Source organism: Podarcis pityusensis (assembly GCF_964106645.2).
Source record: "Podarcis pityusensis genome assembly, chromosome: 10".
Taxonomy (NCBI): domain Eukaryota; kingdom Metazoa; phylum Chordata; class Lepidosauria; order Squamata; family Lacertidae; genus Podarcis; species Podarcis pityusensis.
The window spans coordinates 68,214,245-68,226,928 of NC_138035.1; the positions used below are offsets into that span (position 1 = coordinate 68,214,245).

Below are 12,684 nucleotides of genomic sequence, written 5' to 3' on the forward strand. Positions count from 1 at the left end.
GCTCATCTCACTCTAGAGGCCGGGAGCCAGCGCTGTCCGCAGACACTTCCGGGTCACGTGGCCAGCGTGATGAAGCTGCTCTGGCGAGCCAGCGCAGCACACGGAACGCCGTTTACCTTCCCGCTATAAAGCGGTACCTATTTATCTACTTGCACTTAATTGTGCTTTCGAACTGCTAGGTGGGCAGGAGCTGGGACCGAACAACGGGAGCTCACCCCGCCGCGGGGATTCGAACCGCCGACCATGCGATCGGCAAGTCCTAGGCGCTGAGGTTTTACCCACAGCGCCACCCGTGTCCCATATTAAAGTATACTTCCTTAACTCGTCAGCAGGTGGAGCTGTTCATATAATGCTTTCTACTAGTCACTTCTGGCTAAATAGAAGTGTTGTTTACATCGAAAACCATTGGGAACCTGAATGAACTGCAGATTTGGGTAATTAAGCAGCTTTTCAATCGAAATAATGGAGTAAAGAAATAGAATAAATGGAGTAAATAAAACATACACTGCAAGCACGCACACACACAGATTTAAAAAAAAAATCTATTAAAAAAATTTCTTTAAAAAATCTTTTTTAAATAAAAAATTCAAATTTCTTAAAAATCCCTTAAATAACTCTGAAGTATCTGAAATATCTGCATGCACACAAAAGCATATACCTAGAACAAACTTAGTTGGTCTCTAAGGTGCTACTGGACAACTTTTTAATTTTTTTAGAAGGATCTTTTTAAGGGATTTTAAAAAGAAATTTGCTTTAAAAAAAAAAGTAAAGGTTTTTAAAAAAAGAATTTTAAAAAAATATTTTTATTTATTTCGACTACATTAGACTAACACGGCTACCCACCTGAATCTACACACACACATGTTGACATTTTACCATTCAGAAAAAATATTGTACTACATCTCCTTTTATTTCAGTTACTCACATTTGCAGTTCATTTGATTCACTGAAGCTGCAAACCTAGATTCACCTTTCTGGGAGTGAGGCCCATTGAACTCAGTGAGACTTATTTGGAGTAGGATTTCACTGTGCCATTACTTGTGTGTAAACAGCACTTCCATTTGCTGGGCATTATTATGTGAACGCTTTAATGTTGATTTCCCAATGCAAGTTTTTAAAAGTGCGCTTTAGCAGGCGCTGATATTTATGGTAGTACACCGGATTGCAGATCTGTGAAAAAGATTTGCTTCTTTATGAAGAAACAGAAACGAACAGGGATAGCTTAGAAAAAGCGACTGATTAAATGTCATGTAGCATTCACTGAGTTTTCTTCTCCCTCCTCTCTTTTCCCCCCTCAGCTATTTATGGAAACGAGTGCTTTATGTTTGCTTGACGCTGTGGGGGAATAAATGATAATATGTTTTACTATAATGTTGATTGTTTCTGTTTTTATTCTTTTTTGCCTGCTCCCCTCCTATTAACTGGAAAAACCCAAGAGATGCCAGGTTATTTATAGTTGAGCAGCTTATAGCACCATTTATAACAAAAACTAAATTTTCAGTTTTTCTGTTATAGTCTGAATTAAAGGTAAAGGGACCTCTGACCATTAGGTCCAGTCGTGGCCGACTCTGGGGTTGCAGCTCATCTCGCTTTACTGGCCGAGGGAGCCGGCGTACAGCTTCCGGGTCATGTGGCCAACATGACTAAGCTGCTTCTGGTGAACCAGAGCAGTGCACGGAAACGCTGTTGACCTTCCCGCCGGAGCGGTACCTATTTATCTACTTGCACTTTGATGTGCCTTCGAACTGCTAGGTTGGCAGGAGCTGGGACCGAGCAACGGGAGCTCACCCTGTCGCGGGGATTCGAACCGCCGACCTTCTGATCGGCAAGCCCTAGGCTCTGTGCTGCCACTAGAACACCCACTTCTCCCTGGGCAGAGAAGCCAGGCGGTGTTGCTTTGCAGAACTCCCTGGCTCCTGCTGAGTTTGGCGAAAGCCAGGGCATTTGGGGGGGGGCAGCATTGGGGAGTTGGAGGTGGCCGTCTCTGGTTATACATGATGCCTTTTATGTTCCTAAAACAAGAAAGTGATTTTCAATCTGTAAAAAGTGCTGAAAAGAACATTACAGTATTGCATCCCCCCCTTAAAAAAAAAATACCCCATTGGAAAAAAACACGGCTTCAATATTTCTGGAAATGATTCCTCAGCCACGCAAGAAAATATGGGCAAATTGTGTGGTTTTGGGCATAGAGGAGGGAGATCTGTGGTCAAATGCCAGTTTGCTGAGGGACCTTGTACCAGGGCCTTGCTTCCATCACCAGAAGAGGTTTTCTTGGAGGGAACTTGGGATAGGACCGCCTTTGTGGCAGTGTCCTGCTTGTTGAGTTCTCTCCTCAAAGAAACTAGCTCCATCCCTGATGGTTTTTAAATGGAATTTCATTTCAGGTTGCAAAATGAAAATGAAAAAGACAAGCCAAAAAAAGAAACCAGTTGTTTCAATGCCTCCAATCTGCTTTTTAATCTTTTGGATTATACAGTGGTACCTCGGGTTACATACGCTTCAGGTTACATACGCTTCAGGTTACAGACTCTGCTAACCCAGAAATAGTACCTCAGGTTAAGAACTTTGCTTCAGGATGAGAACAGAAATTGTGCTCTGGCGGCGCGGCAGCAGCAGGAGACCCCATTAGCTAAAGTGGTGCTTCAGATTAAGAACAGTTTCAGGTTAAGAACGGACCTCCGGAACGAATTAAGTACTTAACCCGAGGTACCACTGTATCTAGTTCCTTGTTTTCAGTGCTTTTCAATGAGTATGGCTCATGCTGGATGTAAGATGTTTATTACAGCATTTTAAATGGTTCAGTGGGGCCCTAGGCAGTCTAGAAGTGTTAAATAAAGAATCTGCCATACAGTGTGGATACTGTCCGGTGTTTGACCACAAGAAAGATTGATGTGTGGATAGAAGGATGTTGGGTCATGTGTTGTTCCTCAAGCTCCTTGGGGGAGAAGGTAGCTTAAAAAAAATAAAATTAAAACTTTCATACTTTCTATGGACACATCTCTTGAAGCCTGAACACTCCTTAAAGATTCTGAGCTTATGAGCAGAGAGCAACCCTAATTTGATTATGCCCCCTGTCTAATGAAATAATGCATAATATTTTATCTGAATCCTAACTCCTTGATGTATAGATGACTAAGCCTTGACAAATGTGTGGGATGACAAATTCTTGTTGAGACACCCTGGCATGTTGAGCCTACAGAGATACATATATAGAACTGGACTCCTACATGAGATTGAACAGATAATGTAACGTTCTGAGTTGTAGCATGTACTTTTACAACAAAAGATCAGCACTGCTTCAGATATGCCAAAATTTGGCTGTTCTGTTTGGGAGAAAATTGTGATGCCCCCTTTGATAACATAACTCCATAGGTACATAAGTGCCCTAAATATGAAAAGGATTGGTCTGCTATGCTGTAATCCTAAGACTACTTATACTGAATTCAGTAGAACTTCCCAAGTTAAAAAAAAAAAGGGGGGGGGAGAATCAGCTGGTAAGGTTAAAAAAACAGTTGATTTTCTGGCATATTAGCAATGTCATCTTCTCAAAAATTCTGGGATTTCTGGAGTGAGAAAATATTCTTAGTGAGGTTGAATACAAATATATTGAGTCGTGGTGGTAGGGAGTTCAGTATACTCTGTACGTCTTTAATCAGTGTTCTCAGATTTTCTTTTAGTACTTATTGTGTAATAGCCTTGATTGATTTTCTAGGAAGTAATGAATTCTAGGCAATAATGGATTCTAAACAGATTCTAAATGTAGCACAATACTATTAGTAGCTATAGAGATGTCAAGAGAACTTGGCACTTTCGAGTAACCGGCCTCAGATTTCAGCCTGCCAAGTTTCAGCTTGGATTACTAGAGTAATTGCTAGGCTTATTTTATAGATGATATATGAGAGTCCTGGATTCAAATTCAGACTTGGCCATAAAGCTCACTGGGTAGTGTTTGGTGGCTTGTCATTTGTTTACTTGACCTCCTTCACAATAGTAGTTTGAGTGATTAAGGGTGAGAGACCTTCTGTTGGTCATCAGGCAATGGCTTTTCCCACCTGCCTTGCTCCAGCCTTCAGCCCTGGCAGCCTTTCCCAGACCATGACTTTAGAAACAGCAGAAGCTACTGGAGTTCAGGGATATATATATTTGTAAAAATTGTAAGTTGTGTGTCCTTATTTCTCAATTTGATCCTTTTTCATGGTTTTGTGGTGTTTTGTGCATTGTGATTTGCTGTTATTTTTATTTATTATAAATTAGTAATTCTTTATTGTAACTGATAGGTGTAAACTGTTTACAGTGGTGCCTCGCAAGACGAAAAGAATTCGTTCCGCGAGTCTTTTCGTCTTGCGATGTTTTTCATCTTGCGAAGCACGGTCCGTCGCAACTGCGCCTCTTCAAGCAGCTTTAAAAAAAAAGCGCAAGACGTTTTTGTCTTGCGAAGCAAGCCCATAGGGAAATTTGTCTAGCAAAGCAACGCAAAAACGGAAAACCCTTTCGTCTAGCGAGTTTTTCGTCTTGCGAGGCATTCGTCTTGCGGGGCACCACTGTATTTTTTGCTCATGTTTAATTTTACTGTTTACTATTGGGGTCACAAAGAGTCGGACACGGCTAAATGACTAAACGACAACAACAACAATTGGATTCTAATGGATTATTGAATATTGCTTCATTTGATATGTTTATTTTAAAGTTATTGTGACTTTTATATTGGATCATATACTTGTTATTAATATTTGATGTTTTATTATTATTTTTATACGTGTTGGAAGCCACCCAGAGTGGCAGGGGCAACCCAGCCAGATGGGCAGCGTATAAATAAAAAAATATCGTCGTTGCTGCCATTGCTATTATTAAGGCTACAATCCTTAATGTACTTGACAGAAAGTACATCCCATTGAGTGGTACTTGCACTTGTGTATAAATGGTTAGGCTGTAAATGTGTTAAGAGCAATACGTTTTATTTTATTTATTGTCTTCATTAGTTGCTCCCCCCCCCCCCCGGAAGACGAACCTCAGAGAGACTTACAAAAATGAACATTAAAAGCAAGGGTAAAAAGAAGGATAAAACAACTTAAAAATATACAAGTAATAGAAATAGAAAACAGATCCAGCTCTACCTCACCCCACTAAATTATAAATAGAAAATTGAAATCCAAAGGTCTGGGTGAATAGTCATGTTTTTACCTGGTGCCCAAGAACAAGTAGTGCACCTCTCTCAGAGATGAATAACACGGGGTCTGGGTTGGTTTATATGGAGAGAGGTGGTCCTTGAAATATTAGGATCAAAGCCAACTCTTTGAATTGTACGCAGAAACTAATTGGTAACCAGTTTAGTTGGGCCAGAATTGGTGCTCATCGCAAAATATTGGAAGACACAAGATTTACCCACCCGGGAAGAATGGCAGATGAAGTTGATGGACTATATGGAATTGGCGGAAACGACTGGCAGAAATCCGAGACCAGGGAGAAGAGTCGGTGGAAGAAGATTGGAAAAAATTTAAAGATTATTTACAGAAATACTGTAAAATTAATGAATGTTAGAAAAATGTTGGAATGAAGTTACATGGCTTTAGTAGAAATGTTATAAGGAATTAAGTATAAATAGATTAATAGAGTATTAAAGGAAAAAATAAGGTTAGAATGAGTTAAGATAATTATAGGATAGAAAACAGAGGAAGATGGAAAGGAATTGCTGAAATAATTAACAGAAGTGGAATACAAAAAGGGAGGTGTGAGGAGGTTGTGGAAATAAGTGAATGAAAGATGGGATAATGAAATTGTTTGATTTATTTTATTGTTTTTGTTTTGTTTGTTAGTTTAATGTATTGTATTGTATTGTTTTTTTTTAGTGTTTAATTTTTTTGGAAAAGTAATAAATATTATTTAAAAAAAAAACAAACAGAATTGGTGCTGTGTACTCAGACTATCTTGCCTCGGTGAGCAATATGTCCGCTGAATTCTAACCTCAGTAACGCTGTTTCTAAGCCATCTTCAAAAGCGCTCCTACTCATTGCAACAATAAAGCACTTTGTATGCCGAAAAACAGTATAGGAAGGATTAAAGATCAAAGTTTCTACTACCATTTTGAGTTCCTCGCTTGGTTTCGAAATGTGGCGTTTTATTGGGAAAAGGTGCATTCTCTCTGTCAGCTGTGTGTTTTGAAATACTGCTTTTGCTCTCTTATTCAGGTGTTCTTCAAATGATGCAGACCAGAATCAGTGCATTGCAAAGTACTGTTGACAGGTATGCCATCCCCATAACAATGATTTAGTAGTTTTAAGTCTTCTGCACTCCCGTGGTTTCTAAAATATATTTCGTTTTTCATCAGAATCAGAGCCAAAATAATCGATCCTTACAACAAAATCGTGTCCCGTACGGCACAGTTAGCAAGGCTTCAGGTAAGTTTACAATCGTCTTTAATCCCTTACTCTCCAGGAATAACATTTCTTTTGATTGGAGAGGGGGAAAGCAGTTCAAAGAACTATCTACCGATTCTGTCAAAAGGACGGTTTTCTTCTTGTAGACAGGAATGCAACAATGCTGAGAATAGTAGATGCGTTCTTCAGAAGCATTTCAGGCCGTGTTTCTTTACAACTTTGCAACAATCGAGCCGATATATGAACAAGATTTAATGGTGGCCAGAGAGAACTCTGTAGTTTTTCTTCTGACTGAGTGTTGCTATGGTTACTGGTTGGAAGTGGGGGACGGGACTCCAAAGACAACACTCCCAGAATAAATAATTGAAACCACGGAATACGTGCACTTTATAAATCCTTGTGGAAAGGAAAAACAAGTTCTCACAACGCAGATTTGTGCTTGGCACAAACTTTCTTCCGTATCTGTAATTGCTCATTTCAACTGAGGTAATTTATATGGGGTTATCTCCTCTTGTGTCTCCCTGGTAGCATCCTTTGACTAGGGTTATGTAGCTGCCTTCTCATGCCGGGAGCGGTCCTTATTTTTTTCTTTACTTGGCAAAATGTTTTAAAAATTGATTGGCAAATCAGCAATGAACTTGGACGGATTCCTCAGTTGCTGCTGTTTTTCAAGTCTTGGATAGTTCAAAACAAATTTTCAAGCTTTCCCCAGCTTCATATGCTTTTCACCAAATTGTTTTTTTTACCGCAACTTGTGGACACAGTTCTGACTATTTCAACCAAAGCTCTAGTCGGTGCTTTTCTGTCCCTCATGCACAAAACCATAGTTACCTTCATAGGGCAGAATTCAGATTCTGTTTCCTGTTCGCTTAAAAAAAAAATAAAAATTACAGGCCTCTTGAGCATTGAACCCAGTAGATATTGTGCCGAGTTGACATTGATAGATGCTCTTTGGTGGTGCAGAGGTAGCAAAGCTTGACTATATGCTTACTTGGATTTAACAGAATAATTCGCAGCTTGTATAACCAGCATAACACACTCTCTGTTTTAATTTAGCCACTCAGCTGCAGCAGCCCCCAAAGCTCTTCTCTAGACAATTGCCCTAACATTTAGGTTTTGCTTGATCTACTCTTTGACATGTTTTGTCACTTCTAGAACTCCTGAAGATTGTAATACGTATTTTCCCCTGAAATTGCAGGCGTTTTACTGTGCTCGAACTGTGTAGTGATTAAGAGTTTATGTCAGTTAACCATATTCCAGGCTGTGTCTATAATGAGTTAAAATAACATTTTGGGTTGTGTGAAAATATATTTAAAAATCTGCACATGCCTCTTTTCCCCCCATCTTCCAGCAGCATAGATAGTGCTCTCAACAGATTACATTAACAGTCAAAATGTCGGAAGTGCATGTTATATAATATAGAACTGTTATGAAATTGAAGGGAATATTTGTCACTAGGCAACTTTAGATGAAGCACAGAGCTCAGATGTAATTTCAGGGTGTTTTTTTTTTAAACATATGAGACTTGTGCTTTACCGAAAGTTGCCTCGTCTAGACCACAAATCCTACCAAGGCATCAGATTTCTAATCACTTGTTCTAATAGGCTGTTCACCTTTGAATGTTTTAGGACCGTGATTGTACAGTGGTACCTCTGGTTACGAACTTAATTCGTTCTGGAGGTCCGTTCTTAACCTGAGGTACCACTTTAGCTAATGTGGCCTCCCGCTGCCGCCACGCTGCTGGCGCACTATTTCTGTTCTCATCCTGAGGTAAACTTCTTAACCCGAGGTACTACTTCTGGGTTAGTGGAGTCTGTAACCTGAGGTGTTTGTAACCCGAGGTACCACTGTAGTTTGTTAAAGACTGATGGTGTTCTTTAATTCAATGCACAAAAATACTGCATATCGTGGAATATCTAATGTAGAATCTGAAACCAGCAGAGTTTTGCTGTCATCAGTACTCTGTAGGTCCACTTGCAGACGTATCTTTCAGTATACAGTCATACCTCGGGTTATAGCCGCTTCAGGTTGCGTTTTTTTGGGTTACGGACCGCCGAAACCCAGAAGTACTGGAACGGGTTACTTCCAGGTTTCGGCAGTTGTGCATGCGCAGAAGCGATAAATCGCTCTTTGCGCATGTGCAGAAGCCCCGAATCGCAACCTGCACATGCGCAGACGTGGGTTGCGAATGCTAAGGGTAGCGAACGTGCAACCCAAGCGTCCACTGTATCAGGTAGCTGAAAATACACATTAAACATCGGTAGAGCATTTAAGCACTTGTGCTCACTCCCACACCAAGCTCTCTGGGTGCTTCTTCTCCATAGTTCTGTCTCAAACAACTGAAGGGTGTGTGAATTCTGCAGCCATGAGGGTGGGCCAATTGCGCCAGAAGTAAGCATAGTGATTTTTATAGGAAGCACTCATGTAATCAGCCCGGCCCACATGATTGCAGTATTCATGCATCTTCTGTGGCAATTTGGGACAGTGTTAACAGAGATGTAGTTTGTTTGTTTGTTTATTAAATTTGTATACCACCTTTCATTCTCAGATCTCAGGGCAGTTGCCAAATGGCTCAGTGTGCTTATAAAGGGGTGTGTTATTGGGTTGTTGTTTTTATTTTGATTATATATTTTGTGGTTTTATATTTTATTCTGTGAACCACCCTGAGACCTCTGGGATAGGGCGGTATATAAATTCAATAAATAATAAATAATATAAAGGGACCTTGGAGGAGAGAAGGGCTCTTTCCTTGTGGCTTCACACTTTCTCTCCATATATCTCTGATGCATAGAGCCTATACATATTTGTAGCATGCAGAAACTCAGCTGCCAAATTAAATGTCCCCCAATTTGCATATTTTTATGTGACGCAGAGTGGATGGATATAAATAATTGGTTTAAATCGTGACTTAAATCGCCCACAAAAAAGGGTTACTTTAAATAGCTTTCCGCCGATTAGTTCATTTACCAAACAAGCATGCATAGTACTAATTGGACGCAGGAACCGTTGGAATAGATACTCTTTGAAACTAGATCTAATCTTTATGATACTCCATTAACCAGTGGTCATGTCACTCACATATCATAGAATAGATATTGGTAGAATAGCAGTTGTGGATTTATGTTTGGTTCTCTTTCTACACATTTTAGGTCACCAAGCAACCTGCATTAATTCAGGTTTGGGGAACCTAAACCAAAAAAAATGTTGTTGCTCTCATCAGCCGCAGCCAGCTGGCTAAGGCATGATGGCTATTGTATTCTAATGGCATCTGGAGAGTCATGGGTTCCCCATCCCCGAATTAGTTCTAATTTCATTTGAACTGTGAGAAACTGTGGCCCTCTAGATATTGTTGGACTACGTTTCCCATTGGACCCAACCAGCAGTAGGAACGATGGGAGTTATAATCTAATAACGTCTAATAACGTTTGGCTGTCCCTGGAATAAACCTAGCTGAAACTTAAAATAGTTTCTGGTTTGGGGAGCAGTTGGATGTGCTGGGGAGGAGATGGGAAGCAAAAGTAAAACTAAACTATGGTTTAGCATTCCATCCAAACCAGATATAAATGTCCATGCCATTGAGTTCCCAGTTTAGGTAAAATTTATGATCTATTTTTTCATATTTATGAACTTGGACGTCAAAAGCCACACATTTATACCCCTGGTTTATTCTGCGGAAAGTTGGCTATAACTCAGTATGTTTGATGGAGAAATAAGTAAATTTTGTTTTGAGAGATTTTGAGTAGGGACTTTATTAGCACTGCATTCAGATATCATTTTAAACCAGGCACTTACAATAATTGGTTTCAGGAAATAAAAAACCCAAGATTGAATTTAAATTTGATTACTGTCATTTTAAAGTTTGTACACTGTATATATGTATACTTCAGGCTCCTGCATAAAAGGATTGATAATGTGTTTGTTGTGCTGATTTGTGAAAATTTGCATGCAGAATTAGATCCCGCTCTCCAGAATTGCTTTGGGTTGGGTTTTTTTGAAGAGAGACTTGCACATTTTAAGCCTTCGCCTGCTTCTTTTTGAAGTCTGTAGCAAGACTCTCCATGGTTTTAACACAACAGAATTGCAGTCTTTATCTGTAGAATTCCCCCACTGTGCATTTGTGACTATATGCCCTTCCATCCCCACAGAGCAGCTTGTAGTTACAACCCTCTGTGGCGTGTTTTTATGATAGTGTATTCCAGATGATATCAAACCATGAACGGAACCATAATGTGATCATACACGCCTATTGTCAGGCCAGAAATGTGTGCTGTGTTTCCACAGCTGGTACTTAACAACTGTATAATAATGTAACATATTGAATATATTCCTAAACTGTGTTTCCTATCAAGGCTTCCTGTGACTTGCTGCGGAGAATAATGCGCATCTTGTATGTCAGCAAGAGACTTCAAGGCCAGCTACAGGGAGGAAGCAGAGAGATAACAAAAGCTGCTCAGAGCCTCAATGAGCTTGGTGAGTTGACTTGGTCATTTTTAGTGGTGTTCTATTTGCTAATGTGAAATGCTTTTTCCTTTAAAAAAAAATTGGTATGGGAAATGTACCATATTTTCCCGTCTATAAGACGCCCCCATGTATAAGACGTCCCCTATTTTGGGGAACTCAGATTTAAGAAAATGGGGGGAGATGTATCCGTGTGTAAGACGTCCCCTAATTTTTGGCATTATTTTTAAGGGAAAAAAACCTAGTCTTAAACACGGAAAAATACGGTAGTTTCCTTATTTCTTACAGGGGTAATGGACTATATGGAAAATACAATTCTTAAGTTGGGTTTATTCAGCAATAATGAAAACACCTATGGTGGTGACATTCTCAGTTTTCTAGAGGTGGGAATTTGATTGATGCAGACCGGTTTCAGATATTTTGGAGCTGCCTTTATATGTTTTAAGCTCTGTTGTTATATGTCACATTCAGAGGCTGTTGTCTGCAGTCAGCATGATGAGTTTTTCAATGACTGTTGCCTCAACACTGACTAGATCATGGCTGAGGTCTGGAAAACTTCGTGTGCTCTTCTAAAGCACTTCTGTCTGAACACACAGGGATTTGCTTTTTTTCCCCCTGGCTGCAGACCAGGGGCAGAGGAAGGTGAACGTGGTGGGGGTGGGCTGTCCCGGATGTCACCATTGAGGGGGGTGACAAAATGGCGGGCGGCACTCACCATGGGCCCTGCAGCGTGCCCGAGCCACACGTCTCTCCTGGGAGTGACGTGGTGACTTGGGCACCCGCAGCCTCCGCGCTGCCCCAAACGGTCCGCCCGCCACCTCCCCCTCAGTTGTAGGGCAGCTGAGTAGGAGGGGGCAGGCAGACTCCTCGGAGGCCTCGTGGAGTGTCCTGCCCCGGCTCGCCCCGTCCTGCAGGTGGCTGGCTCCACCCCTGGGGGCAGGGATTGTGTGCCACCCCAGGCGCCTGATCTGCTTGCTGCAGACTCCGCTGCTGCAGACTCCTGTTTTGTGTTGGGTGCTGCCCATTATGGGTGCTTGGGTTATGGGGTGGGGGACCTACCGTGAGGAGCAGGCACACAGGACTTTCTCAGTAACTGCTCCAAACCCTAACCCTAACCCTAACCCTAACCCTAACCCTAACCCTAACCCAACCCAACCCAACCCAACCCTAACATCCTCTCACTAAGATACCGTATTTTCGCTCCATAAGATGCACCTGGCCATAAGATGCACCTAGTTTTTAGAGGGAGAATGCAAGAAAAAAAATCTTTAAAGGGAGCGCTGATCAGAGCCTGTATGCATCCCAGGCTCTGCTCAGCGCTCCCTTTCACGAGCCGCATGGAGCATGTGTGCGGCGCTTCCCCCACCTCCCGCAAAAGCCCCCAAGAGCCGCACTCACGCTCTGCGCGGCTCTTTAAAGGGAGCGCGGCTGTTGGGGGCTTTTGCAGGAGGTGGGGGAAGGGACTGAGGGGCTAAGCCAGAAGCTGGAACAGCTAGAGGGAGCGCTGTGCAGTGATCCCTCTTGCTGTTCTGGCTTCGCTGCGCAGCCTGCATTCGCCCCATAAGACGCACACACATTTCCCCTTACTTTTTAGGAGGGAAAAAGTGCGTCTTATAGAGCAAAAAATACGGTACATCTTGCCTCAGCGCTATACTCTTTTGAGAGGCAGTTGAAGACATACCTCCTCAGTCAGGTCTTCGGAGGTTAGGACATGGAATTTGTTGAGATTAGTGTATGGTACCTGTTTATCTTACAAAATTAAATTCAGCATAAACTAAAATAACAGAAGATAGTGTATCAGTGCTTTAATTGGTTTTAGACACATGTACTGCTGTCTTTTTAATGAGTTGCA

General features: G+C 41.4%; 1 protein-coding gene across 4 annotated transcripts in view; it reads left to right on the top strand.

The window, feature by feature from the left end:
• Nucleotides 1-12,684, top strand: part of COG5 (component of oligomeric golgi complex 5) — a 161,447-nt gene that overhangs the window by 4,448 nt on the left and 144,315 nt on the right. For all 4 annotated transcript variants that reach the window (XM_081023568.1, XM_081023569.1, XM_081023570.1 and 1 more), the window contains exons 4-6: nucleotides 6,186-6,240; nucleotides 6,326-6,395; nucleotides 10,724-10,844. In XM_081023568.1, coding sequence (XP_080879694.1) covers nucleotides 6,186-6,240; nucleotides 6,326-6,395; nucleotides 10,724-10,844 — 246 coding nt within the window. The remainder of the gene's footprint in view (nucleotides 1-6,185; nucleotides 6,241-6,325; nucleotides 6,396-10,723; nucleotides 10,845-12,684) is intronic.